This window comes from Bactrocera dorsalis, chromosome 1 (assembly GCF_023373825.1).
Source record: "Bactrocera dorsalis isolate Fly_Bdor chromosome 1, ASM2337382v1, whole genome shotgun sequence".
NCBI lineage: Eukaryota > Metazoa > Arthropoda > Insecta > Diptera > Tephritidae > Bactrocera > Bactrocera dorsalis.
In genome coordinates, this window is record NC_064303.1 from 103,509,192 (window position 1) to 103,537,063 (window position 27,872).

Below are 27,872 nucleotides of genomic sequence, written 5' to 3' on the forward strand. Positions count from 1 at the left end.
ATATTCAATTGCCCGCTACCCGAGGCAAAAGATCGAAACAGTGTACTTTTAACGAAATATCCACAGCGTATACAAACTTTATAGCAAAGAATTCCAACTATTAACTACAACGTGTGCACTCCTACTTACTGCCACATGCACCCACACACACAGTCTCCACTACATACCCCACAAAAATTGGTACACAAATTCCGCACATGTCTGCAACCACATAAATATATGCCAGCATAGTTTATTTATATAACATATTGAATTTTCACTATTTTCGCATACACTGCGCAGACATATGCACATGTGAGTATGTATATATACCGAAAAAGCAAATTTCCTCTGACCAGCACCCACACTTCCTTCACAGGCTGCGCTCTTTTCCGGCGCCAACAAAAGCATATGCAGCAGCTTACCTTCGACTGACCGCCAATAAATTCCTGTTCAAGTACATTGCGCAAGCGATGGCAGGCGCACGTGCAGAAATGATAACAACAACAACAAACTATTAGCATTGGCATACTTTAACACATACAAACATAGTTCTAAGTTAACAATCAACGGCAAATAAATAAAAACGGAAATGAAAGAGATCGTCGAATGCAAAACAAAAAACAAGAACAAGAAAAACGTTAACTTCTGTTGAATGTCAGCCAGAATACCGTTCACAATGACAAGAGTGTCCTTACAAGAACCATACAACACTTGCTTCCGATCGTTCACTTTGTATGGCAGCTATATGCTATAGTAGTCCGATCTGAATAATTCTTTCGGAGATTGCATTATTGGCTTTGAGAATAATTCATGCCAAATTTCGTGAAGATATCTCGTCAAATCAAACAGCTTTCCATACAAGCATTTGATTTCGATCCTTCAGTTTGTATGGCAGCTATATGCTATTGTGGTCCGATCTGAACAATTTTTTCGGAGATTGCATAATTGTCTTTAAAAATGATCCAAACCAAATTTCGTGAAGATATCTCGTCAAATGAAAAAGCCTTCCATACAAGAACTTGCATCCGACAGCTCAGTTTGTATGGCAGCTATATAGTATAGTGGTCCGATCTGAACAATTTTTTTGGAGATTCCATGATTGCCTTACATAATGATCTAAACCAAATTTCGTAAAGATATCTTGTCAAATAAAAAGTTTTCCATACAAGCATTTGATTCCGGTCGTTCAGTTTGTATGACAGCTATATGCTATAGAGGTCCGACAGTGGCAAAATTTCAGAAGGATATTTCAATACACAAATAAAATACATTCAGGGTATAAATAAGCTTGCTATTTGCTGCTCATGACTGCCGCAACACAAATACCGGCTCACATGTAGTAACAAGTTTGTGTGTGTGTATTTGTGTGATCATGGCGACGACACGTTGGTTAGTTGCTGAGTTCAGCGCTGCCAGCGCACCTTCACACCTTTGCATTGACCTACGACACGACATCGCTGCCTGGGCGCTCGTCGCTCCACTATTGTTGACTACTGTAGCGCTGGCGAGTTGTTGTTGCTGGCGCTGTACAATTTCGCTTTTCGCTTAAGCAAACTTTTACAAGCTCGTAAATAAGCTGGTAAAAATTTGCGCCACAAATAACTAACGCATAAATAAAGTACCGCCACAAAACGCACACACACCCAGGCAGGCAACTTGTGCGCACACACCTGGCTGGTGGCGGCAATAGTTGTCGCAGCTGGCGAAAGTTACCTTGGCGATTTTCAGCAAACAACGTTTTTAATGAATTTTTTTCTCAATTTTGGCGTAAACTGCCACAGCGAGCCATTTACCGACGGTATTTTCTCACACTTTTCCGCCGTTACGCACACATGTGTGCGACGAAATTTTCCAATTCATTAAATGCTTATGCACTGAAATGAATTTCCGCACGCAATTACACTTAAATATACTTATTTGCACATGTGTACATACGTACATATTTTCAAAAACAGTACGTAACACATGTATACCATATACGTAATTGTTATATACAAAATATTACACAAATAGACCATTTATGTATTCAACTATATATCTTTCTATGCACCAAAAATTTATCTCTTAACTTTTCACTTCCTTTTCCTAACTTTCGTTTTTTCTCTCACTTATTTTCTTTGCAGATTGGACTTCAGTCGCAATTACACGCACTGCAATGCCTCACTGTTGGTCAACGACACGCTCGCCATGTCGGGCGATCAGCCGACTTGGCTGAAATTGCTGCCGCCGCGCATGCACACACCGGAAGTGATACTCAATACATGGTTGCATTTAGGTGGCGCACCGCAAGCGCCGATCGGCCTGATTATCGAACTGCCACCAGCTCAGAGTGGCACCGGCTTCACGGGCTGCCTGCATTCGTTGCGTATAAACGAAGAGACGCGCGAGATATTCGGGTGAGTAGTTGGGGACCGAAAGTGTTAAGAATATACTACATATATGTCGAATATACACAGTTACCGGTTTGTTACTGAAGGTCAAAATCAAAAATCCATTTCTATTATATTTCTGTTTCAAAATTATTGAGTTAAGCCTTGCCATTAGTAGACAATAAGTAAAGTGGCTTAAGGCGTTCAGTTAAACAATAATTTGGACTCAAAATCAATTTGTTAGCTTTTAAGTGACGCCTGAGACTCGCAAGAACCACCGACAGACCCTCTCGATTTCGCCGCTCTCTTAAAATAATACCTTTCAAGGAATCACGACCAGAAGTAAAAATATATTCACCCATTTTAAGAATTATTTTTCTGGAAGAGCTAGAGATTATCCCGTCGAACTGCAAGCAGAAGTATATATTGTATAAAATAAATAATAGGTTTTATTAAAATTCGAGGAAATTGTGTATGATAAGATAAGATAAATATATACGGACTGCACCGTGAACATAGATCAATTATGCTCTCTCCTAAGTCACATGACCCATCTAGCCCCAGCATAATGAGGTAATACTACAGTGGCTGGAGGAAGAGAGTGAGCATGAGTTCAGCGATATGGATGGTGAATGCAATGACCCCAATTTTCAGCCAGAAACGGCTCTTTTAGATAATGATGAAGACAATGAAGAACATGCGACTACCTCTGAGCCACAAAATATTTGTGAAGAAGTGAATCAACATCCAACAAGCGACTACTACAAAGGTAAGAAAGGATTTTTGTGGAGTGCAAGAGAGCGACCAAAAACATCTAGAACAGCAGCCCATAACATAGTTAGACTACCAGGTCGTCTGCATACTTCTACCTTTGAAGGATATTTACAGCTATGGTCCAAAATTTTTGACGAATCCATGTTGGAATGTTTAGTACAATATACTAATCAAAAACTCTGTAACTACCGAGCTAAATTTAATAATACTACAAAGGTGGAACTTATGGATACTTATGTAACGGAAATGAAAGCATTCATTGGCCTACTATACTACACTTCAGTTTTTAAATGTAATGACGCAGATCTTCGCACAATATGCCAATGCCAATATACTGCTATATATATACTGCCAATATACGCCTCAGTGATGTGATCCCTATAAAGAAGCAAAGATACAAGGGCCTTTATCGTGCGTCTGCAGTTAATTAGCAGATGTTCTGGAGTTTCAGACTCACTGTCGCAGAACCGGCAATTTGCACAAGAAGCTAGGCTTATGTTATATTACTGCTGCTTACAGTGGCCAGCTTAGCAACTTGGCGTGGCACATGTCTTGGAGTTGTTGCCAATACCTCTCTCTGCCTACTCCTTCTTCCTTGCGGAGCAGCTCATTTATGATATGAGAATCCACCGCAACGAAGTTCCATGTTAGTGGAACTGCGGAGCACACGAGCTTATCAGCCAGTTCATTCGCAGCGATGCCTGGTGTGGTACATGATGTAAGAAATATCCATTTATTATATTCTCTTTGTTTTGGGGAATGAAAATACAATTTACGGAAATAATTTCAAATGAATTATTCGAAGTATTGCCCAGCGCTAATCACAACTTTTTCCCCATCTTTCTGAAAAAACTCGAATACCATTACGATAAAACTGTTCGTCTTGTGATGCTATCGAAGAATCAAGTCACTTTTCGATGTCGTCTAGTAAATGGAACTACTTTTGAGCCAAACCACATGACATTGAAAGAAACAAATGATGATCGGACGGTGCAGTATTTGACGGGTGGCACAGGGCTTCCCATTTAAGTTTTAATGTGTTTGGCAACGTGTGGGCAAGCGTTGCCATATAGCAGAATCACTTTTTCGTGCCTCTTCTGGCATTGTGGCCGCTTTTCGGCCCAATCGCATCAATTGAAGTCGATGTCGTTCCCCATCAATGGTTTCGTTCGGTTTCAGCAGATGATAGTAAATAATGCGGTCTTGTCCCACCAACTAAAGAGCATAGTTTTCGGAGCGTGAATACTTAGCCGAGGCGAGGACGTTGAAACCTTTCTTTTCATTGTTTAATGATAATTGAATCCATTTTTCATCACCCGTTTCCATTCGATGAAGAAACCCCTTTCCCTTTTGACGTAGGAGCAATTGTTCAGCGGTGAAAAGGCAACGCTCAACGTCACTTGGCTTCAAGTCATATAAACCTCAAGTTCCTTGTTCCTGAATCATTCCCAACGCAAGTAGTCGCTTTGAAATGACTTGGCAGGTGACTTCCAATGCTGAAACAAGCTCTTCTTGCGTTTGACACGGTTCCTCATCGTACAGAGTCACCAATTCTTTGAAAATTTTTGGTCTTCCTTCACGCGGACTATCGCAATACCAACCAGTCAGGGAACATTGTTTCACTTGGGGTAGCACCTTCGTAAACATTTTAGAATTCCCGATGTGTTTGAGCCGTCGAATTCTTTGACCGTAAAAAGAAAATCAACACTTCCCTCAAATGAAACAAAGTCACTAAGGTGGAAACACAGTTTCGTATTCAAATGTCCAGTCAAAGTTTATCACGTTTTGGTTATATGAAAATCGATCTCCACCAAATGCTAAAACCAGGTGATATAGCATAAATAAACATAAAATTGCATACCAGATATAAGATAGGTTCAGGACGCTTGGCTACACAAAGGACTGAACGAACAGTCTAAGGGAGATTCCTCTGCCACGAGGAGTCAGCCATCTGACATAACCTAACAGCTGGAGCCGTCTGTTGACAAACAGTGGAACCAGTATTTCAAATTCTCTTTATTAGTCTTAAGTACCAGTACTTCAGTTAAACAACTGCAGCATCTTAGCTAATATATCTCAACAACGTCTCAGGCATCGTTCAACCTCTTCATCCCTGCTCTCTGATCGTATTAAGTGATTATTAATTATCGCTAATTGAGTGCGCCAACTATGCGCTCTACCAAATATATACAGATACTTGCTGCCAAGTATTGCTCTCATCCAGGTATGACCGATTCGAGTGCTGCTACTTGAGACCGTCTTGTTACAGGAGCGCTAAACTCACAACTTTCACGCCTTTGTGAAAATCTTTATGCCCTGACAGGCTACACAACGACATTTTTTTTATTGTAAGTAGATGCGATTACCGTTAAAGAGCGGCATTTTTCAGCATCACTGAGTGACAAACAATTCTCGTCGATAACTTTGACGGCGAAGAAAGCGCACAAAATATTCACTGTTTGACATTTGTGTAGTGCAACAAGAGCGCAGGAGAGCAGGCGAGAGTGTGTTATATGAGCACACAAAAATGTAGCAGCAATGGCAACAACAACAGCAAATAGTAATAGTAGTAGTGGTAGTAGTACACTCACTTAGTTAAGCATATCTCGTAATTAATTTGCAAAGTTCGGGTAGCAAAAGTTTTCGATAACTAAACTCATTGGTGGACTCGTTGCTGCACTCAGAAATTAATTTAACTTTTCGAAAATGTCAATTGTGTGCCACTTGACCTCGCCGCGGGGGGTGAGCGTGTCGTAGGGAGGGCAACTGAGAGAGAGAAAAATGAGGGAGCGAGGGAGGCAGTGAGCGGTCGGGATTTGACTATGGAAATGCTATTTACAGCGCAAAGATGAGAAGCGCCACAACGCTGTGGCACTAAAGTGCACTTAAGCGCACACACACATACATACATACATACAGAGATGTAACTGCATTGTACCAGCGCACAGTGTGCTAATTTAAATGTCAATATTAGCAGCAATGCGAGTTCATAAATATTTCAATTGTGCTGCGCTGCCATGCACTTGCCGCACAGTGTTGCAACTGACCCAACGACCCATTAACTAACCTATTGACCGTCAACTAGGATTGCTGGCAATCGCTCGTGCAATTGCCATAGCTACCCATTGGTGCTGACTGTAATGCGCCGTTACCAGTTTATAAGCGAACCGAACACCCACCAAAAACCGCCAATATCTGCACCACCCCACACTCCCTGGACCGAAAAACACCGGCAGTGCCTTTAGCCGTTGCTGCATCGCCATCATCTTTTCAGTTTCCGCACACTTAGCGCCAAAGAATCGCTTCATTTCCATTTCGTTTCCGTTCGACGTGAAATTGTCATTCACAACGCGCACCCACCGTTGCCAAGCGACCGCCGGCTTTCGCGAGCCACCCGCGATTTTTGCATAGTCGTTCTTCTCGTTCTTCTGCACTTTGCTTGTTGCTTGCATATTTTATTCCGAGTGCATTCAAAACGACCAGAACTGAAGCGTTTAGTTCATTGTTTAAATACTTGAATGCTCGGAAATCGCATGACCGTTGGGTTCGCGCCAGCGCCAGCGCTACCGAAAAACCGTTAACTGCGCTTTTGCACACCACTTACCTGCTGTGCTTGCCTAATGTGCGACTTGAGTGAGGAGTGTGCGACCATGAGGTCAGGAACAAAAGCTTCATAATGTCGTACAAGTATCTATTCAATTGTGAAGCGTGAATAAAAATGCTGCTGGAAGACGTGACACATATAAAAAAGGTGCACGAATTTAACGGCACTTCTCTACTTTTCGACATGGATAGCTTTAAATTTGCATGCCACAAAGTATTCACTAAAGGTATCAAGTTTATGGGCGCTTAAAGTTAATATTTATAGCAAATGGTGAACCATCCGCAAACCTGAAATTGTAAGTGGAAATTAGAGAAGAAATATGAAAAGTTAGAGACTAAAAAAGAGAGGAGGGGATAATTGTGCAAGAACTGAATCCGCTCGATCTTCTCAAACGACATTGCTTCGCTCTATGAGCTCTTGAAAAGTTCCAAAAAGATCCGAAGTTTTTTAGCCAAACATTGTTCAGCAATGATGCTCCCATTTCTGGCTCAATGGATATGTACACAAGCAAAATTTACGCGTTAGGGACAAAGAGCAACCTGAAGAGATTCAAAAACTGCCATTTCATTCAGAAAAAACAACGGTTGGGATGGTTTTGCCAAGAGGGAAAAGCTGGAATGAGTCTTCGAAAAATTTACTCAACAGATAGACCATCTGAGACGTAGCCGTGACCAAAATTTGAAAGGGATAATCTTCAAAAAATTAAAAAAAATGCCAAAGAATATTCTTTCGAACGATAATAAATACTCGCCATTAGACTTGAAGTTTCTGTATTTTTTATTTAAAAGTGTAGAGAGCATCAAAATGGATTAACGTTTATTTAAATATTTACGACATGTATATAAAGTTTTTAAGTTCAGTTATGGATCCATCCCCAATAGTGTTAGGTCTACTTAATATTTCAAGCAGATGTCGTTACTGTTAAGAAACCCGCGCTCACCCGAGCAGCAATCAAAGCATTAGCCACGTTTCGTATATCAGTCAGATCTGTCTTGGGAGGCAGGGCAGCGGTAGATAGTGTCACCGGAAATAAGCGACTTCATTTGTACTGTGTGCCAGATCGCCAAAAAAATCTATAGCAATAATTTAGTGGATGAGATTGTCAAAAGTTGTGTACGGCTGTAATCCGATAACGTGATTGACACTAGAAAACCCATGCATTTTCTTCTCGATGATCTGGACAAAAGCATGACAAGGAAGGTTCAGGTCCGAAGGAATGATCTATCTGTAAGCAAAACTGCAAAGGTCGGGTGCAAAGCGGATTATCAAAAGTACACAAAGTTCCTGCTCCGTCTAGAAGAAGAGACTGTAAAACCCTCATTGGTATATTCACTGTCTGGCGGCTTCACAAACCTTCAGAATGGCGCAGACAGATCGAGATGACTGCAGGAAATGTCAATAGCTAAGGATTAGGGAAATATCTCTTGGACACTTCTGCTGCATTAGCAAGGCAACACTTCCCAACTTGGTATGAAAGCGTTGGCATCCGGAGGAATTACTACTGCTTATGAACATCGTAATGCCACTCCATCTGGCATGGCTAAGGGCCATAAATGGTCTATGCGTGGCTCATGAGCCTACCAGACTAACCTAACCTAACCTGGAACTGTCTTAGCATAGCTAAAATGGGTTGGGGTTTGTACCTGGTCCTCTCATGTGAGCAGCTTTGTTGAAAAATGGCGAAACTATGTAGTAATAAAATGATTATGCTGCTTTGATTAAGACGTTTAGGTGGGTGATTATCGTTTAGAGGCATTGAAGTCGAAGTGAAGTTTTAACTTAAAACTGAGAATTATGCGAAGCATTTTTTTTCAAACATCGAGTTTTGAATTCGTAAAAGTAAATTAGATAACAGATTGGTAGTTTGAAACTAATAGGAGACTGAAACATCTCCATCAGGTTGCATATAAATAGAGAAGGACCGAATATTAAACAAACTTTAGTATTGAAGAACTTTGATTTTTGAAGCGGCTAGTTTCCTTTAGATAAACTCATGTCTACAATGAAGCTTCTCTCACTGCTGTTTTCACCAAAGCCTTACAATCGATCTTATAAAAAATAATTGACCACTTAATAACCAAGTTCCACTTTATTTCTTAAAATTATTGTTTAATATTAATCTTCCTCTCTTTTTAATCGCTTACGTTGCAGTGACGCTTTGGACGGCTTTGGCATAACGGAGTGTGGCTCACTCGCCTGCCTGTCAAGTCCCTGTCGCAACGGCGCTGCTTGCATTAAAATCGAAACCAACGAAGTTGATGAGAATGGCGAAAAGGCGGAGAAGTGGAAATGCAAATGTCCAACCGGTTATATGGGACCAACTTGTGAAATCTCCGTTTGTGAGGATAATCCCTGCCAGTATGGCGGCACTTGCGTACAATTTCCAGGCAGCGGCTACCTCTGCTTATGCCCGTTGGGCAAGCACGGTCACTACTGCGAACACAGTAAGTAAAACTTTTTCCGAAAAATAACCATACACACGCACATGTTGACATCACACACACACACACAAATTCGAAGAATCCATCCTCATCCCTGCAAATCGTTAGACTTTTTTGAAGTATTCAGTGTTCGTGCATCCAACCATTGGTAATGTTGTACTCTCGTCCACATGTACTCGTATTCGTACTCGTACATAGGTACATTGCAGAAGTGCAACTTGAAAAACAGACAACTAATCTAAATTAAAACTACCCAAAACCGCTGTGCAACCCAATCCTTTGTCTTTTCCTACAAAAATATCCCAAACAAAAAAACAAGATTTTCCTGCCCATACGATTTCCCCAGCTACAATCAAGAATCTTACAGATCTCGAAGTCGCGCTACCGTCATTCTCAGGCAGCGTCAATGGACTGTCGTCATTTGTCGCCTACACTGTGCCCATACCGCTGGAATACTCGATCGAGTTAAGCTTCAAGATATTACCGCAAACCATGTCGCAAATATCACTGCTCGCTTTCTTGGGACAATCCGGTTATCACGATGAGAAGAGCGATCATTTGGCCATAAGCTTCATACAAGGCTACATTATGCTCACTTGGAATTTGGGTGGAGGACCGCGACGCATATTTACCCAAAAACCGATTGATTTCCGTTTGGATGCACCGCGTGTGCCGTATGAGATCAAAGTTGGACGCATTGGACGTCAGGCTTGGCTTTCGGTGGATGGTAAATTCAATATTACTGGTCGTTCGCCGGGCAGCGTTAGTCGCATGGATGTTATGCCCATACTCTATTTGGGCGGACATGAGATAGCGAATTTCAATACACTACCGCACGATCTGCCGCTACATTCGGGCTTCCAGGGTTGTATCTACGATGTAAACTTGAAGGCCGGACAAGTGACAGTGCCGCTGCAGGAGACGCGCGGTGTGCGTGGACGTGGTGTGGGACAATGTGGCACCAGAGAATGCCACCGGCATGCTTGTCAACACGACGGCGCCTGTTTGCAACATGGCGCTACTTTCACGTAAGTTTTCTCAAACTTTTGGCATAAATTAGGGTTTGAATTCAATCTGTGGCTCTTCATTTTAGCTGCATCTGCCAAGAAGGCTGGTACGGACCACTGTGCGCTCAGCCCATCAATCCATGTGACTCCTTCAACAACAAATGCGCGGAAGGCTCAACGTGTGTGCCGCTGGTGAATGGTTACGAATGCGATTGTCCGGTGGGCAGAACGGGCAAAAATTGTGATGAAGGTAGGTCCAGTCTTGAGCACTTAAACTTTGATCCCCTATCAAATAACAAACTTTCGGTCACGCAGATATACGCTCGCTAAGTGATGTCTCGCTAACCGGTCGTCGCTCTTACTTGGCTGTACGTTGGCCCTACCTCTATGATAGCTCCGACAAGCTTGGTTCGAAGCGTTCGCAAATTATCAGTTATCGCAACTTTACGAAGAAACTAATGCCACCGAAACAGATTGCTTCCTCAAATCAGCACTTTGTCATGAAGTTGCTCAACGAAGTCGAGAAACAACGTAATTTCTCGCCTGTGCCGCTTATGGGCTCAAAGACTTTCGAGGAACATCATCGTGTGCAATTCTTCTTCATCGAATTCCAATTGCGCCCGCTCTCTGAACGTGGTCTACTACTCTACTTTGGCACTTTGAATAATAATCAGGATAAGAAAGTCGGTTTCGTGTCACTCTCACTACAGGGCGGTGTTGTGGAATTCCGCATTTCTGGTCCCAGTAGCCATGTGACGGTCGTACGGAGCGTACGTATGCTCGCAATTGGCGAATGGCATAAGATCAAGATGGCACAACGTGGACGCTGGCTGACGCTTTGGGTTGAGGGTAGCGCATCGTCGGCGCTAGCACCCTCCGCCGAAGTACTTGTCGAACCCGATTCACTGCTATACATTGGAGGACTCAAAGATTTGTCCAAACTGCCACATAATGCCATTTCTGGCTTCCCCATACCATTCCGTGGCTGCGTGCGTGGTCTAGTGGTCAGCGGTACGCGCATTGTGCTCAACGAAACAAATATAATGGGTAAGTAGTGGAAGAGTGGAGTCCGGAAGTGTGGATTTGAGACTAACTAGTGACTTTTGCTTTTTTCAGATTCTCGCAATATCCGCGACTGTGATGGCACTGCATGTGGTGGCGATTCCTGCGAGGCGGGTGGCCATTGTTGGCTCGATGAGAAACTGCAGCCGCATTGTATTTGCCCCGAATATGCGAAAGGTGATCGTTGCGAATACTCGGAGAGTTGTAAACTGATACCATGCAAGAATAATGGTCGCTGTTTGCGCAGCGGACGTTGCTCATGTCCGAATGGCTGGGGTGGATTTTACTGTGAAATAGGTGAGCTAATATAAAGTGTGTGTTTTAAGAGCGGAAAATCATGGAATTATTTTTGCACTGCTTAGAGTTCGATGCATCGAATGTTACATCTCTCTGTTAGTTTCACGATTAAGGGACCGACATTTTTTTTTTGATTATGACGAGAACCGGTACTTCAAATACAACCTTATAGTCCACGTCAAAACACGGTTCACCACATGACCAATACCACTTAATTTCCGATTGATCTCATGACCTCGAAGTCAGTGGAAAACGATTTTGTGGAAACCCAAGGTAGATGTGGTTGGGAGTGATAGAGAAGTATTTTTGTATGGGAGAGTAAATAGTGAAAATAATTCCGGATATTTATAGAGTAGGCCATTAGAAACTAAAGTCCTTTCTCGCCGAATCCAACTCATACTTTGTCAGTCTTTCCGGTCCTTGTGGTTTATGTTCATATTAGAGCGACAGCATATGGCATTCGCGAGACTGTTTTGAAGAATACTGGTCTGAGCGGTCATTTCTTGGTCGGAGTCTATTGCTGGCTCGTAAGACAAATTGTCATGAGAATGGTGATTTTAATAGGCTATTGGAGTATTCTAAATAACTTATTCGAATGGTCGACGAACAATCGCCTAGCTGGACACAGTGGACTCGACAAAAAATACTAAGATAGCCATGGAACCAATCAAGAGGAAGAACGGTTGTAATTGACACCATAAAACAAGAGAAATATAGAGTATTATATATATAAAACTTTCCCAACCTCAAAGCTATTAATCAACATCAAAGGTCAACTTTTTAGTGTTAAAAAGTGTAGACAAGTGTAAATGAGATCACGTCATTTAAAATCAAACTCAGCGTGAATGATTGATTGCTGTAAATGCGGCAGTTACTATCTACAAAAACAAATCCATAAAAAACACGTAAATTAAAACAAATTAAAGAAGCATGACTTAGACTAGTGTGAAACAGCTGGAAGGCTTCGCTTTTGACATTGAGAGCCATTACATGACGCAAGTGGCTAATTGCGCGAGTTCGAATTCGAATTCGACTATGACTTTACTAACATTATATAGTCATATACAAGTATGCTACGTATCGATGAATCAGCCTGCCATGTAAGCAATTAAATGGAGGAAATAGCTTCTAATAGCAATAGAATGACCATAAAAATAGTGCGAATCAAATTAGTCATGCACTTTTCGAAACAATTAGTTAATTGCAGTTAAATTTATATTTAAATATAATATATGGATGTATGTGTATATATGTATTGATTCTTGAAGCACCAAATACACACATCACACGAAATGCTAATGAAACCTTTGGCAAATAGTAAACTCGCCCAAAAAAGCAATTTGACTTGAGTGAAGTGTCATGATTCGGTATAAATGTATGTACATATATACACATGTGTGTCGCTGAAAACGTATATGTGTATGCTCCAAGTTCTGTCTTTCAATTTCGCAGTCGTATGTTTATACCCCCTACAAGGAGTTTTAAGTTTGACATCAAGTTTTTAATACCCAGAAGGAAATTTCGACGAACTTGCCCTTCAGTTTTTGAGATATCGTTCTGAGATATTGCACACTTTCTTTTCTCACCAAGAGTCGAAAAATCGGACCACTAAAGCATAGTTATAATAGATTAATTGAAAAGTTCCCGGGCTTCAATAGCAATACAAATTTTTTTGGCAAAATTCGTTTTTTTATTCAACACAGTTCCATGAAGGGACACACTGATTATAGCGATCCTCCAAACTTTTCAATAATAAATTTGTTCTTTGCTTCAAAATAGGCCTCAGATTCAGCGATCAGCTTTTGATTCGCAGAAAATTTCTTCCCAGAGAGCATTCTTTTGAGTTCTGAAAACAGGAAATAGTCGCTAGTGCCAAGACCTGGAGAATACAGTGGATGCAGATGCAATTGGCAGACCAATTCATGGATTTTTGCCATCGTTTTCACGGACTTCTGACACGGTGAATTGGCTTACTAGAAAAATACTTTCTTTTTCTTCAAATGCGACCGTTTGTCGATGATTTCGTCCTTCAAACGATCTAATAAAAGAGAATCGCTATTAATGGACCTTCCTTTTTCAAGGTATTCGGGGCGCATCCCAAAATACAGACGACAAAACAGCGTCAGCTAACTGTTTCTTTTTTTCACGCGTTGGAACGGTGTGTATCGTGATAATACACCGATAAATGTCGATTGGGCTTCGAAGTGAAATAGTGGAGTCATAAATCATCCATTGTTAGACGAGGATGCAAACTGAACGATCAAAATTAATCTTTTGTATGGAAAACTTCTTTATTTGACAAGGTATCTTCACGAAAGATCGCATAACTATCATTAAAGACAATGCTACAATCTCTGAACATGTCCGGACATTCGGAAAACCTCGCATGCTTTGGCTTTATACCAGAACTTTTGGAACGTGGAGTCGCCAAACCAAACTCAGGAGCCATTTTCTCTATCCACATACCTGGGAGGGAGTTGTGGGTGGTTAGAAACTGTTGGAGTCAGAGAGCGTCTTTACAGATGGGTCAAAGTTTGGGCGAAGGTTGGTGAAGAGGTATATTGTCAGAAACTCTCTATTAACTTCAGTTAATTTAGGTCCGGAGTGCAGCCTCCTTCAGAGAAGTGACTATCCACTTACATAGCAGGGCGGTGATACTATGCTTGAGCTCACTAGCCGTGCATTCAGGGCTGATTAAGGTATGCCTAACCTGGCTATCAATGACATCGAGTAACTTTGTGATCAGACTAGTATAAATGCCAGGTAACAAGGTAACCGTGAAGTTGACAATCTAACAATTAAAAACACCTTTGCTCCGCTATTAATAGAAGTTGATCTGGTTGATGCTCCTCTCTCCTCGTGTGTTCTACAACTGGATAACTGGGTTTCACAGGGGCTTGGCCAGCACTGGGCTACCATCGGTTTTTCTTTCGGTAGGGTTAGATTCTTCGTAGTTATAGAGGTTCAAATAGGTCATTGTCCTATCGACGTTTTGAAAAGTTGAGTATGTTACCGAACACCAGCTAAAGAAGCTGTTTGGGAGAAGACGAGGTGGAAACATCTCAAAACTTTGATCTTGATTGTACCGCGTTTGCGAGATGAAGACTGAAACACTTGGGAGCTCGCACTTTCCGAATTTGAAGTGGCCACAAGACGCTTTGCTGACTTATAAAATCTCACACGGGATTTCTCCTTTTATGACTTCACAAAGGGTTGCATATAGTACTCCAAGTGTGATCGCTGGCTTAGCTTTCAAACCTGACCTAAGTCTTCGAACAGAATATTCAATTCGGACCACTATGGCATAAAGCTTTTATGTTTTAAAAATGCACACGTGATGGGTATTAACGATTCATTGCAGCCAAAATTAAGGTTTTTTTTTACTGTTAATGCTTTTTCACCTTCCAAAGTGTGAACGATTAATTTTCGTATGCAAATTTGCACACACTCTACATACATACACACATATGTACATATTTATACCAACAATATGTGCCCAGTAAGCGAAACCAACCAAACTAACGGCGATACGCGTCGAAAAGCAAACATTAATTGCAGAAATACAGTAAATGTCTAAAGTTGAAAGCAAAGCCAAAAACAAAGACAACAACAACACATAATAGTCAAACAAAAGCAGGCGAACGCATTTCAGGTCATGCGGATAGGTACTAGAACGGGTTTGAATTTCTACAAAATTATCTACAAAAATTAGAATTGAAAAAAGAACAACAACAAAAGTAAAACAAAAAACCGAAAAACACGAAAGATGAATTATAGCCGAAAATCAAGCGAACAACCACGAACAACGACAGCCGCAACTAAAGGGTGATTTTTTAAGAGCTTGATAACTTTTTAAAAAAAAAAAACGCATAAAATTTGCAAAATCTCATCGGTTCTTTATTTGAAACGTTAGATTGGTTCATGACATTTACTTTTTGAAGATAATTTCATTTAAATGTTGACCGCGGCTGCGTCTTAGGTGGTCCATTCGGAAAGTCCAATTTTGGGCAACTTTTTCGAGCATTTCGGCCGGAATAGCCCGAATTTCTTCGGAAATGTTGTCTTCCAAAGCTGGAATAGTTGCTGGCTTATTTCTGTAGACTTTAGACTTGACGTAGCCCCACAAAAAATAGTCTAAAGGCGTTAAATCGCATGATCTTGGTGGCCAACTTACGGGTCCATTTCTTGAGATGAATTGTTGTCCGAAGTTTTCCCTCAAAATGGCCATAGAATCGCGAGCTGTGTGGCATGTAGCGCCATCTTGTTGAAACCACATGTCAACCAAGTTCAGTTCTTCCATTTTTGGCAACAAAAAGTTTGTTAGCATCGAACGATAGCGATCGCCATTCACCGTAACGTTGCGTCCAACAGCATCTTTGAAAAAATACGGTCCAATGATTCCACCAGCGTACAAACCACACCAAACAGTGCATTTTTCGGGATGCATGGGCAGTTCTTGAACGGCTTCTGGTTGCTCTTCACCCCAAATGCGGCAATTTTGCTTATTTACGTAGCCATTCAACCAGAAATGAGCCTCATCGCTGAACAAAATTTGTCGATAAAAAACATTTCGAACCGAACACTGATTTTGGTAATAAAATTCAATGATTTGCAAGCGTTGCTCGTTAGTAAGTCTATTCATGATGAAATGTCAAAGCATACTGAGCATCTTTCTCTTTGACACCATGTCTGAAATCCCACGTGATCTGTCAAATACTAATGCATGAAAATCCTAACCTCAAAAAAATCACCCGTTAATTTACGTGTAGTAGTTGAACAACAACAAGCAGTAATAACGAAAACAAACACAAACAGTAATAGCAGCGAAAATAATAGTAACCATAACAAAAATAACAACAATAGTAACAATAATAACAACAACAATAACAGTAACAAAAACAACAATAATAATGATAACAAAAAATTACAACAATAATAGTAAGAAAAACAACAACAATAATGGTAACAAAAACAACAATAATAATGATAGTAGCAACTACAAGAAAGCAACCTTGACAGCAACAGCTGGTCCGAGTCACTGACTGGCGCTGATGAAATACGCGCAGCCGCTTTGTCAGCTGAACTAACTGTTCTCAGAGCGTTGAATTCGGTTATGCAGCCGACTTAACCACATTATAAAAGTATATTGTATATATGTGTATATGTGTATACCTATGTAAGCCGGGTTCTTGGGTAACCCTTTCTACTTTTCGGTAGAATTCTTTGTAATTAAAAGCGCCCAGCAAACCGAAAGATGCACACGTGAACCGTAACACAATAGCAACAACAACTGCATTCGTACTTAACACCAGTTGTATGATAAAAAAAAGCAACAACAATAAAAAATTATTTTACATTCAAACAATAGAAGACGCTGTTTGTTGAGCAATCGCCGCAGCAATTAGAGTCAGGCGAGAATGGAAATTGCAAATACACAACAGCAAAAACAATAATAAAACTAGTAAACAAAGTTCTTAGAAAACTTTGAAGATGTTGTCGATCCAACAAAGCGCCGAGTTAGATTACGCGCATTAGCAGAAGACGAGGCAGAAGCGTTGAAACGAGATCAGGGCTGCTGCGCAAAACTAAGCAAAAGACGCCACAGCTACAGAAATAACGGGTGATTTTTTTGAGGTTAGGATTTTCATGCATTAGTATTTGACAGATCACGTGGGATTTCAGACATGGTGTCAAAGAGAAAGATGCTCAGTATGCTTTGACATTTCATCATGAATAGACTTACTAACGAGCAACGCTTGCAAATCATTGAATTTTATTACCAAAATCAGTGTTCGGTTCGAAATGTGTTTATCGACAAATTTTGTTCAGCGATGAGGCTCATTTCTGGTTGAATGGCTACGTAAATAAGCAAAATTGCCGCATTTGGGGTGAAGAGCAACCAGAAGCCGTTCAAGAACTGCCCATGCATCCCGAAAAATGCACTGTTTGGTGTGGTTTGTACGCTGGTGGAATCATTGGACCGTATTTTTTCAAAGATGCTGTTGGACGCAACGTTACGGTGAATGGCGATCGCTATCGTTCGATGCTAACAAACTTTTTGTTGCCAAAAATGGAAGAACTGAACTTGGTTGACATGTGGTTTCAACTAGATGGCGCTACATGCCACACAGCTCGCGATTCTATGGCCATTTTGAGGGAAAACTTCGGACAACAATTCATCTCAAGAAATGGACCCGTAAGTTGGCCACCAAGATCATGCGATTTAACGCCTTTAGACTATTTTTTGTGGGGCTACGTCAAGTCTAAAGTCTACAGAAATAAGCCAGCAACTATTCCAGCTTTGGAAGACAACATTTCCGAAGAAATTCGGGCTATTCCGGCCGAAATGCTCGAAAAAGTTGCCCAAAATTGGACTTTCCGAATGGACCACCTAAGACGCAGCCGCGGTCAACATTTAAATGAAATTATCTTCAAAAAGTAAATGTCATGAACCAATCTAACGTTTCAAATAAAGAACCGATGAGATTTTGCAAATTTTATGCGTTTTTTTTTTTAAAAAAGTTATCAAGCTCTTAAAAAATCACCCTTTACATACATACAGAAGTTTTTACAGATATACATATATACGTAAACTTTTATAAAACTAATAGGCCGTGTAGGAAAATTTTACCCGACACCCAGAAATATAGTAGATACAGGGTTTGTCCGGAAAGTAATAGGACTGATTCTCTTCGGCCGCGACTGTACTTCGGAGTGGGCGCGCACCGACTGAATTCGGTTGAGGACGTTCCTAGCTAACGAACGAGCGGCTGATCGGTTATCTTCGAGCACCCGGTGAGTCAGGACAAACATTGTCGAGCGACACGTTTCTATGAGTGGTGCAAGCCGAAAATTGCTTCAGCAAGAAGTGATATGTTTCGGTGGCACCAGGCCTTTTTGGAGGGGTGGGAAGAGGTCGCTAATGAATAAGCAAATCCGAAGTGAAAACTCATTGTCTTTTTTGACATCAAAGGCATCGTCCACCAGGAATTTATTCCTCGTGGACAAACTGTTAATGCCAAGTTTTACGTGGAAGTCCTCAAGAGACTCCAACGGAAGGTCAATCGGGTCCGAAAAGACATCGCAGTCGATTGAAACTTGCACCACGCCCGGCATCCCAACGCTTCCGCAGTCGCCCTACAGCAAAAAAGTGGCCCCTTTTTAGTTTTCTTGCCTGAAAGGACAGATGGAAGGCAAAAATTTTGAGACGACAGAGGGAATCCAAGCAGCATACACCTCGGCTCTCAAGGCTATTCCGGAGAATGCCTTCTGTGACGCCTTCAATGCTTGGAAATCGCGCTCGCAGCGCTGCATCGACGCATAAGGATACGCCCCGGCTAATTCCGTCTTTCTTGTGAACAGCTACCTATCCAAGGCCGGCATCCCTACGCTTGCGCAGCCGCCCAGATGTGGTCCCCCTGACTTTTTTTTTTTGTTTCTTTGTCTGAAAAGGCAAACATTTTGAGACGACAGAGCGGTTACAAGCAACATACACCTCGGCTCTCAAGGCTATTCCGGAGAATGCCTTCTGTGACGCCTTCAATGCTTGGAAATCGCGCTCGCAGCGCTGCATCGACGCATAAGGATTGTTCAATACATTTTTTTTAATCGTCTCGGTCCTTGTACTTTTCGGACAAGCTCTGTACTTTATGTGGTCTCCGGCGCTTCCTTCTGAGTGTTACAAACTTCTTGGCAAACTCGATATTCCCTACCAGAGTACAATAAAGTTCAAGCACGCCATCTCCTACTGGGCGTATCGACAAGCATCAAGCTGCCCATATCGGCGACGGTACGCAAGACTTAAAGGAAATAAAAAAATAAATCTGTTTATAATTATACCCTCCTTCATATAAGACACACTTTGCTAACCACATAATTATTAGCAAACATATCTATACGTGAATTACTTGAAACATTTCATTAAAAAAATCTATGCTTTACATTAGCAATCATAACCGTTACAATGATTACTTTTACTTCTCGCTTTCTTTCATTTCACGCATTCGTTTACGCCACTTCCTGCTACGTGTCTTTGATTTTTCTGCCATATTCTACAACATATCTCCGGCCACCCATTTGCTGTGCCAGCCATGAGTAAGCCCACAACGCCAAGCTTCCGTGGAAACAGCTACTTGATCTTGCCGCCGCCCCGCATACCGATGAAAGACAAACGTCGCGGCCCATCCATGTATGTCCGACCGCGTGAAGCCATTCAAGTTTCGCTGAATTTCTCCAGCATCGAACCCGACGGCCTGCTGCTGTGGAGCGAGCACGATCGTAATAAATTTTTGGGCTTAGGCTTAGAGAATGGTCACCTAAAAATGGCTAGCAATTTGTTAGATTCCAATAATGATACCGTGGAGATGCCATCGACCGGCTTCATTGCGGATGGCAGTTGGCACTTGGCAAAGGTCTTAATGGATCGCAATCGTTTGGAGTTGCAATTGGATGGCGAAGTGATATTCTCAGAGAAGGTGCTGGACGCGGCAGCTGCTGCGTTAACAGCAACCACACAACGAACAGTGCTAACGACGCGACGCTCGTTTGCGGCACGACGTGGTAAGGAACCATCAATCACCTACGAGGATGTCTTCTATTTGGGTGAGTGGATATTTATTCAAATTATAATTACGTCTAATTTTACATCTACGTTCCGTAGCGGTTTGTCAAGCTCGTTTCTTTTTGGCTCAGTTGGTCAGTCTCAGTTACTAGAACAAAAATTATCAGAACGTCAAATCCTCCAAACTCTTTACAATGAAGAAGATTTTCTCCGACTTTCTAGAGGTTTTCAAAGTTGTATGTGCTAATAATATCACTCGTCACAGTCTAACATGGTTGGATGTTGGATTTCTTTCTTGTATAACATTTGCTTAGTAGTAAAGAAAGACCTTTGACTCTTTTAACCTCATCTCGGGAAGCTGTTACCACTATCTGGAGAACCTTTAGGAATATATTTTTGTATTAGGCTTGTAACAATTAGTTGAGATCCGCTGCTCCTCCGACTATAACAGAACTCAAATCTTTCACGACCAGTAAATAAGATAATTAAAGAATTCGGTCAGAGAACACAAGACCTTTACCAGGGTTCTTTCATCGGACTGGGTTAAACTAATAACAGGTCATTAACCTGGGAGCTTTACTAAGCCTAATGGGTTATACAAAGTATTGCATTAACAGACGAAGACACAGTAGACCACTAGTCGCAGCGGACTCTTCAAGTTTCAATACAATCTTGTCCTCTTTCATCGAGTTTTACTTCTTGTGGGAAAGTATTGCGGGAGTAGTTTGCATTATCATGGCTGATGATTTCAAGTGAAGTAACTAAGTTTACCTCTCCAAAGGATTCGCTTTTGTGATCGTTTATCGGTTTTCTCGTCCATTTGACTCCATTTTCAAACCCATATATTCTAGGAAAAACAAAGAATGTCTTTTCTTAGGTTCGGATGATAAGTGGAATATGGTTTTTGAGAGCCTAAATCCATCAACTCATGACCTTTCTATTCTATTTAAGTATAGTATGTATATTGTGCTACGGAGTGCCTGTAAGCCACTGAAAGTTATGTTAGGTTATACTGACCGGTTGTAACGGCATACATAGACCTCCTGGTTCTTAGTAAGGTCACATCTAAGTTCAGTTTAATTTGAGCTGAATTATTCGTCACACAAGACGTCAGCACTATTTGTGAACTTTAGGAGCGACTTTATATCTAATTGTAACACATTATCTAGTCCCTTGAACTGCCAAGCTCGTAAATATCTAAAATAAGTTCTAGTACAGAAGCATAGAGATCTTTCAACGTCTCTTTCATGCCTACTTCCCTTCACTTTCTAGAAGTTATTATGTCGCCTGATATCTTATGCCCATCCAGCACGCTTGTGATGCCAGTAGATCGTGACCTTCCGAGACCTTGTGTGTAGAAAGCATGCGCGAATCTTCGGCCTCTTACACATGATCTTGACGATCATTCTATATCAGTTTTAATGACTTCCATATTTCCCGCACTGATTCGGCGATCAGGCGGATGGCACTTTTGGCAATCTCATTAGATATTTCGATTCCTGAACCCAGCCTGGAACCCAGCACATATACAGCCGCTACATATGCTACATACAACCGCGCCGTTAGTTCTGCTTTCTTCAGTGAACGACGGCAAGACGAAATATCTTCTGCCATCAAACAAACAGTTGTCGCACTCGCGACTTGGCTCCCACATCACTTTGACAGTAATAACTTCGAATCCGAACGATGACCTGAATAAGATATATGACGACATTGACATAGTTCTGCAAAGTAAGAGTCAGCAGAAAGGCATGCCGCGGCAGGCCGTCCGAATGGATGAAAACACTCCAACTCTGAAACTATTCCAAGCAGTAATCCCCGGGGGGAAGCAGAGGAAAAGGTAGACCTCCACTCAGTTCTAAATACCAGGTGTACAGGCTACACTTGGAATCTTCAACGAAAAGGAAAAGATCAATAGGAACATTTTCATAAATTTTGAAAGTCAAGGAGTTATAAATAGAAGACGTAACGAATTTCGCGACCATAAAGCAGGCCATCATCTCAGCGAAGCCTATCACATTGACAGCGAGTGACATCAAGCGAGATTTAAGACTCGTCCGATTAATCAACAGCGCATTCGGCCAAAAGACCAGCATACTATATACTCACATACATAAACATATGTATGTATGTATATTTTCACAATGTCTGTTTGTATAAGATTTTATTAGAAATATCTTTCGCCAGCGAAATCAGAGTTTTATAGCCTTTCTACCTCGCCTGCTGCGCACTTTTCGCTGTCAACCGGCAAATCAAACATTTCACATTCAATAAAAAGAAATGTAAAAAACAAAAAAACAACAAAATCAAATCCATCAAATGCTAAGCATCAGCTAAGATTTATAGTAAGTGTGGGTATATGTGTTAGTGACAGTTACTTTATTGACAACTGTCGCGCTGCTTACCTCGTCTCCAGCGTACAGGTGACGAAAATTCCGACACGCGCACTGCAACTTTAACTTTACGAGCCAACAAAGTTCGAAAAGTTAGAAAGTTGTCATTAATATTCAAATCTCCTTTGTTTGGCTGTTCGTCTGCCGTTTTTTAAGTGTTTATTCACGCAAACTCTCAGCGTTATTGTTCGAAAGCTAAATGCTGAAAGCTAAAAGCCTTTCATTGCAGATTTTTATGCGTTTTTTGGCAACGTCTTCGACCGTCGCCGCTTGGCAATCCGTCCGTCGCACCGCTCGCCGCTCGACGCGCGTTTTTGTTATTGTTTCTTTAGTGCAATTTACGCGCTTGTCGCCGCCAGCGCCGTTTATCGACGATCGATCAGCGACTTCGCTAATGAAAACCGCAAACCACAGCAAAAAACCACAAAAAAAAAACAATAACAAAAGCAATAATCAATTGCTACTTGGCAAAAAGCGTAGTGGAAATAATCGTAAGCTGCGCGCTGCACTCGGCCGACTGGCGACGCAAGACGGCTGCGCGCACATTCACTTGTGTTGCACTTTTCTGCACTGCACTTCACTGCACCCCCCTTCACTGCACTTCCCTACCTTGGCTGCCACACCAGCGTACTTTTTTGTGTTTTTGTTGTTTTTGCTGTTGCGGCCACTCTTGCAATTCGCTTAAGCCACTTTTTTGTTAAGATTTTCGCTTGTTTGTGTTGTTGGTGTTATATTTCACGAAAGTCGCTGCGAAAAAGGGCCACACGCTTTTCATTCACTTGTTTTTACACTTCTCACCTACTTAATTTATTAACTTTTGGTGTCTTATATTTTTTAATTATTTTCTGTAGTCTTTCTTCTTCCCTCTTGCGTTACACACAAAGTCTTTGCACTTGCAACACGACCCAACTGAGCCCAAGCGACAGTAAACAATAATTTTTTGAACCGTGCCAACCGACGTACCACTGAACGCGCGTCACCGACCGCACTGCTGTACTAACCCGACCAACTTTGGCCAACTTGCTGATCTGCACTGTTTCTTGAACTTTTCATTCTACGTTTTCGTGTTTTCTTTGACGCTACACTCAACCAACTGCTCGGCATCGCAGCCAGACAGCCAGAGCGCTCACGATCACTTGCTCGCACTCGCGACTTTATTTGCTTTGCTGCGCGGCTTGTTGTTGTACTTCTTTTTCAGTGCGTTGTTGTTTTGTTAACTGTTATTTTTTAAGCGCTTTTTCAACATAAACGTATAATCGCCATGACGAATGTATCTTCTAGAATCTAGCTACAATTTAAGCTGCGTCTCTGCATTCGTTTGCCGTCCCTGTTTTCATGTGACGTTCTCAAACTGCGCTTATCCCTGTCACTGCACCGACAATTGCTTAGCCATCTGACTTCGTATTAGCTTGTCTCGCAATCTAAGTCTAACTTGCTTATATGGGTTTTGTATAACGCTTCGTCTTTGCGCTGTTAATGCGACTTCTTTGCGTTAGTCCCGTGTTTGCTAATTCATTTGCACGCTCTTCAACACACGCGCCGACACACAGAATTCGTGGCAAAAGGTGAGCGGCACAAAGCAAACTACATACAAACCTGCCTTAAAAGTCGTGCTGAGCTCGTCCGAAAAAAAGAACACTTTGTAAACGAGTTGTTGTTGTACGAGTATACATATACACCTTTACTTCGCGCTCTCTGCACTCTACCGGCTAGAGAGCGCTGACTAAGCAAACAGCTGTTCGACGTTCAGTTGCTTGAAACAGGTAACAGGTAACGAGCTGGTCGCAACTCAAATCCGGTTTGAGCTCTCATGTTGTTGAATTGTTGAAATGCACTGTTGATTATTGGTATTCTTGTTGTGGTTGATGTCTCTGATGAGTTTTAAAGCGTTTACCATTTGGGGCAGATCAAAGTAGTGTTTAGCAAGGGAAAGAACGTTTACCAAGAGGAAGGATATGAAGCGTGCTACTAGAGTAGGACCTTGCAAATTAATAATTTTAGACTACTTCTTACAAGCGCCACTCGTTGGGACCCATAATCATGCTATGACGATAAAAATAATCTTTGGAAAGTAATGGAAATCGGGTTACGGTAATATGTGCCAGTAAATGTAGCCACAATTTTCAATAAAAAGTATAATACTTTTTTTTAAGAAAATACTCGGAAACTTCAAATTTAATGCAGAATGTTTATTATCATTCAAAAGGCATTTTTTGGCATTTATTTTTTTAGGATAATCTCTTTCAAATCTTGACTGCGGCTACGTCTCAGATGGTCCATCCGTTGACTACATTTTTCGATGACTTGTTCGAGCATTTGGACTGATAACAGGCGAATGACACGCGTTTCGATCCAGGGTCTGAATCGAAGCGGGATTTTCCGCATTAACAACCCATAGAAAAAAGTCTAACGGTGTGTTATCACAAGATCTTGGTGGCCAATCGACCGGTCCAAATTGTGAATTTATCTGCTCACTGAAGTGTTATCTCAATAAATCCATTGATTGATGCGATGTGTGAGAAGTGCCGCTGTCTTATTGAAACCAAATATCGCCGAGATCACTCTCTTCAATTTCTGGTATCAAATAGTCGGTTATCATGGCGCGATAACGATCGCCATTGACGGTTACATCCTCACCGCCACCAAACCGTTATTATTTTTGGAAGAAATGGCAGCTCTTAGATATTTGTAGGTTGCTCTTCGTCACAAATGAGGAAATTTTGCTGTACCCATCGAACCAAAAATGGACCTCATCATTGAACTAAATTAGCTCGAAAACGTCGGATCTTCTTGGAACTTTTCAGGATCCCATGGAACGAGACGATGTTATATGTACATACATCCGGAACTTGTGATTGTGATTGTGTAGGGTGTGGAGCACATTCCATTCAAGCTGTAAAAGCTTTTGGTGAGTCATCAAACTTATATGAGATCTCGCATTATCTGGGCGGAACACTACACCGTTTCTATTAATCGGTTTTAAGAGTCGGTACATCCTTAAGAGGACATGGTTTGACACTGACATTTTCTCACATTTTCTCAGTACTTCTTCTTTACCGGCGTAGACTCCTCTTATGCGGTTATAACCGAATTTTCCGAGGCTGTTGTCTATTGTATTTTTTATGGGGGGTTTTTTTACGTGGCGGCTCCCAAACCCAGCGCATAATTCTGTGGAGGGGTGGTTTAGCTAGCCTTCAAACGTTCTTTGGCTACCCAGAAGATACTTGGGCTAAGACCGGAAGTCGTGAGTTACTTGAGTCATATGTAAAATAATCGTTTCTGGCCACTCAAATATGAATGGCAATCAGAGAACTTTCCTCACTGAGCTTAAAAAAATTACAAACAAGCCTTACTATATCAACTGTTCAAATATGAAGCGGTTAAGTGTGAAGTTGGCTGCGAAAAAGTTTCATAAGGTCAGCTGTTGTCATCAGACGAAATTACCTTATTTTTGATTAACCGACGACTACCAAATGTTGAAAGACTTGAATTTGTTTCTATGACATAAATCTCAAAACTTAAGATTAGGAAAAAAATATCGTTAATTGGACGACAAAACATGTTCTACAAGCAATCTATCAACCACCAAGAGACGGCATTTCAATTTAATTTTCCACTTATTTCTCTTGCTTGAGTTCGCCAGCATCGTTCAAGTAATTCTTCGTCCTGGTTCACACCATCAAATCATCTAAGTTCTGGCATTTAAACTTTTCAATAATATATTAGATACCCAAATAAAGTCGTTTATCAGTTCAGCAAAGCCTCACAAAACCAAATTCTTGTCTCACCCAGTTCCCACCAATAGTTTCGAAGAATTTTACGGAGTTTGATAGATCTTGGTTGAGAAAAAATACGGGTCCTTCAATGCTGTTTACCGAATTTTTTATAAATATTTTAAACTTTTTTATATATGAATACAATTTTTATGATTTATATTCTTTATTAAACATGTCTTTTAACCCTATTTTTCTGCTCTTCTCACCACAGGTGGCTTCCCGAACCAAGAACTCGTTAGTGTACGCACACTCGGTCGCTTCAACGAACCCTTCAAAGGCTGTCTGCAGGATATACAATTCGGTGCCGAACCAACTGCCGTTATAACCGATTTCTCGGCTTACAAAGGCGAGAATATTGGCTCGTGTGATCTACATGGAGATGAACCAATCATTGTATAGGAGTGGGAAGATGATGTGTAGCAACAACAAAAGAGAGATTATAAATCTTCGGTATAAAAAATGATTAAAACAACAACACAAACAAACATACATACATACATACATAAGAGAACTTTAAGAAAACTTGTGTTTATTTTATTAAAATGAACGGAGCAAAGAGAAAGAGAAAAAGAGAGATAGTAAAAGAACGTAAACTATTGTAGACAGTTATGTATGTATGCTTGTGGTTGTTTAAAGAGCAAAAATGCTCCGAACTTAAACTCAATAAAGTTAAACTAAAATAAAGTTAAACTAAAAGCAAAAAGGACGAAAATTAATACAAATAATTAATATGAAAGATAATAATAAAAAAATAAAGGAAAATAAATATTAAAAAATTAAAAAATAAAGATTTAAAAAATAAAAACAAAAATAAATATTTAAAAAATAAAAATATTTAATAAATAACAATAAATAAAAATGTTGCATGGAGTAAAATAAATAATACAAAAATGATAAGAAACTAAAAACAAAACCAAAAACTAATTTTGTAAATTTTATAAAAAAAAAAACAAAACAAACAAACCAAAAACATATTAAGGAACACAATAAAATTGAGAAATGAAATTTTAAAACTTTTAGATTGTAAAACAACAAAAAACACAATAAGAATCAGACATTTTTGAAATTAAATTTAGTAGTATATTGAAAAGAAAATGTATAAGTGAGCAAAGAGCAGACCGAAAAAACAAAAAAAAAATGCTAAAAACAAAACTGATTGAATTTTACAAAACGAGTTGCTATGGACTTTCCTCTCTCATATATTTAGTGATATACCTACATATAAACTTATATGGTACATAAATAGATACATATGTACACATGTTTAAGTCAATGGCGGAATATTGCTGCGTAAGAATGTTGAACGAACTAGTAAGGACACTAAGGACTAACACAGCATATACTATCTATTTACGAAAACGAACTACTCAATATTTATATATGGATAAACATTATTGCTAATTCGTTACATTTACAGTTAGTTATGCGCATTTCTCTCACGCTTTAATCTATTATTTAAAGAATTTTATTATATAGTTTTGTTGTTGTTGAATTTGCGTCTATTGAATATGTTTACAAAGAAATGTTGGTTATGCTGCCGCTTAGGTCACATCACCGATTTGCTTTAGAATTTATACAGAGGTGCCTCAAGTGATAAGAAACAATTT

At 40.6% G+C, this 27,872-nt stretch overlaps 2 protein-coding genes across 8 annotated transcripts in view; one reads left to right on the forward strand and one right to left on the reverse strand.

Annotated features, from left to right (window-relative positions):
- Window positions 1–24,134, reverse strand: part of LOC105231228 (uncharacterized) — a 196,959-nt gene extending 172,825 nt beyond the window's left edge. For all 4 annotated transcript variants that reach the window (XM_011212411.4, XM_019992068.3, XM_011212409.4 and 1 more), the window contains exon 1: window positions 22,502–24,134. The gene's annotated coding sequence lies outside the window, so the exon portion shown is untranslated. The remainder of the gene's footprint in view (window positions 1–22,501) is intronic.
- LOC105231226 (protein eyes shut) overlaps window positions 1–27,872 on the forward strand; it is a 174,825-nt gene extending 146,953 nt beyond the window's left edge. For 2 of the 4 annotated variants that reach the window (XM_011212405.4, XM_011212404.4), the window contains exons 7-14: window positions 2,106–2,378; window positions 8,881–9,173; window positions 9,490–10,198; window positions 10,264–10,427; window positions 10,493–11,224; window positions 11,294–11,536; window positions 19,625–20,137; window positions 26,477–27,872. In XM_011212405.4, the coding sequence (XP_011210707.2) occupies window positions 2,106–2,378; window positions 8,881–9,173; window positions 9,490–10,198; window positions 10,264–10,427; window positions 10,493–11,224; window positions 11,294–11,536; window positions 19,625–20,137; window positions 26,477–26,664 (3,115 nt within the window). In that variant the 3' untranslated portion in view covers window positions 26,665–27,872. The remainder of the gene's footprint in view (window positions 1–2,105; window positions 2,379–8,880; window positions 9,174–9,489; window positions 10,199–10,263; window positions 10,428–10,492; window positions 11,225–11,293; window positions 11,537–19,624; window positions 20,138–26,476) is intronic. The other 2 variants (XM_011212407.4, XM_011212406.4) reach the window with 1 other exon arrangement.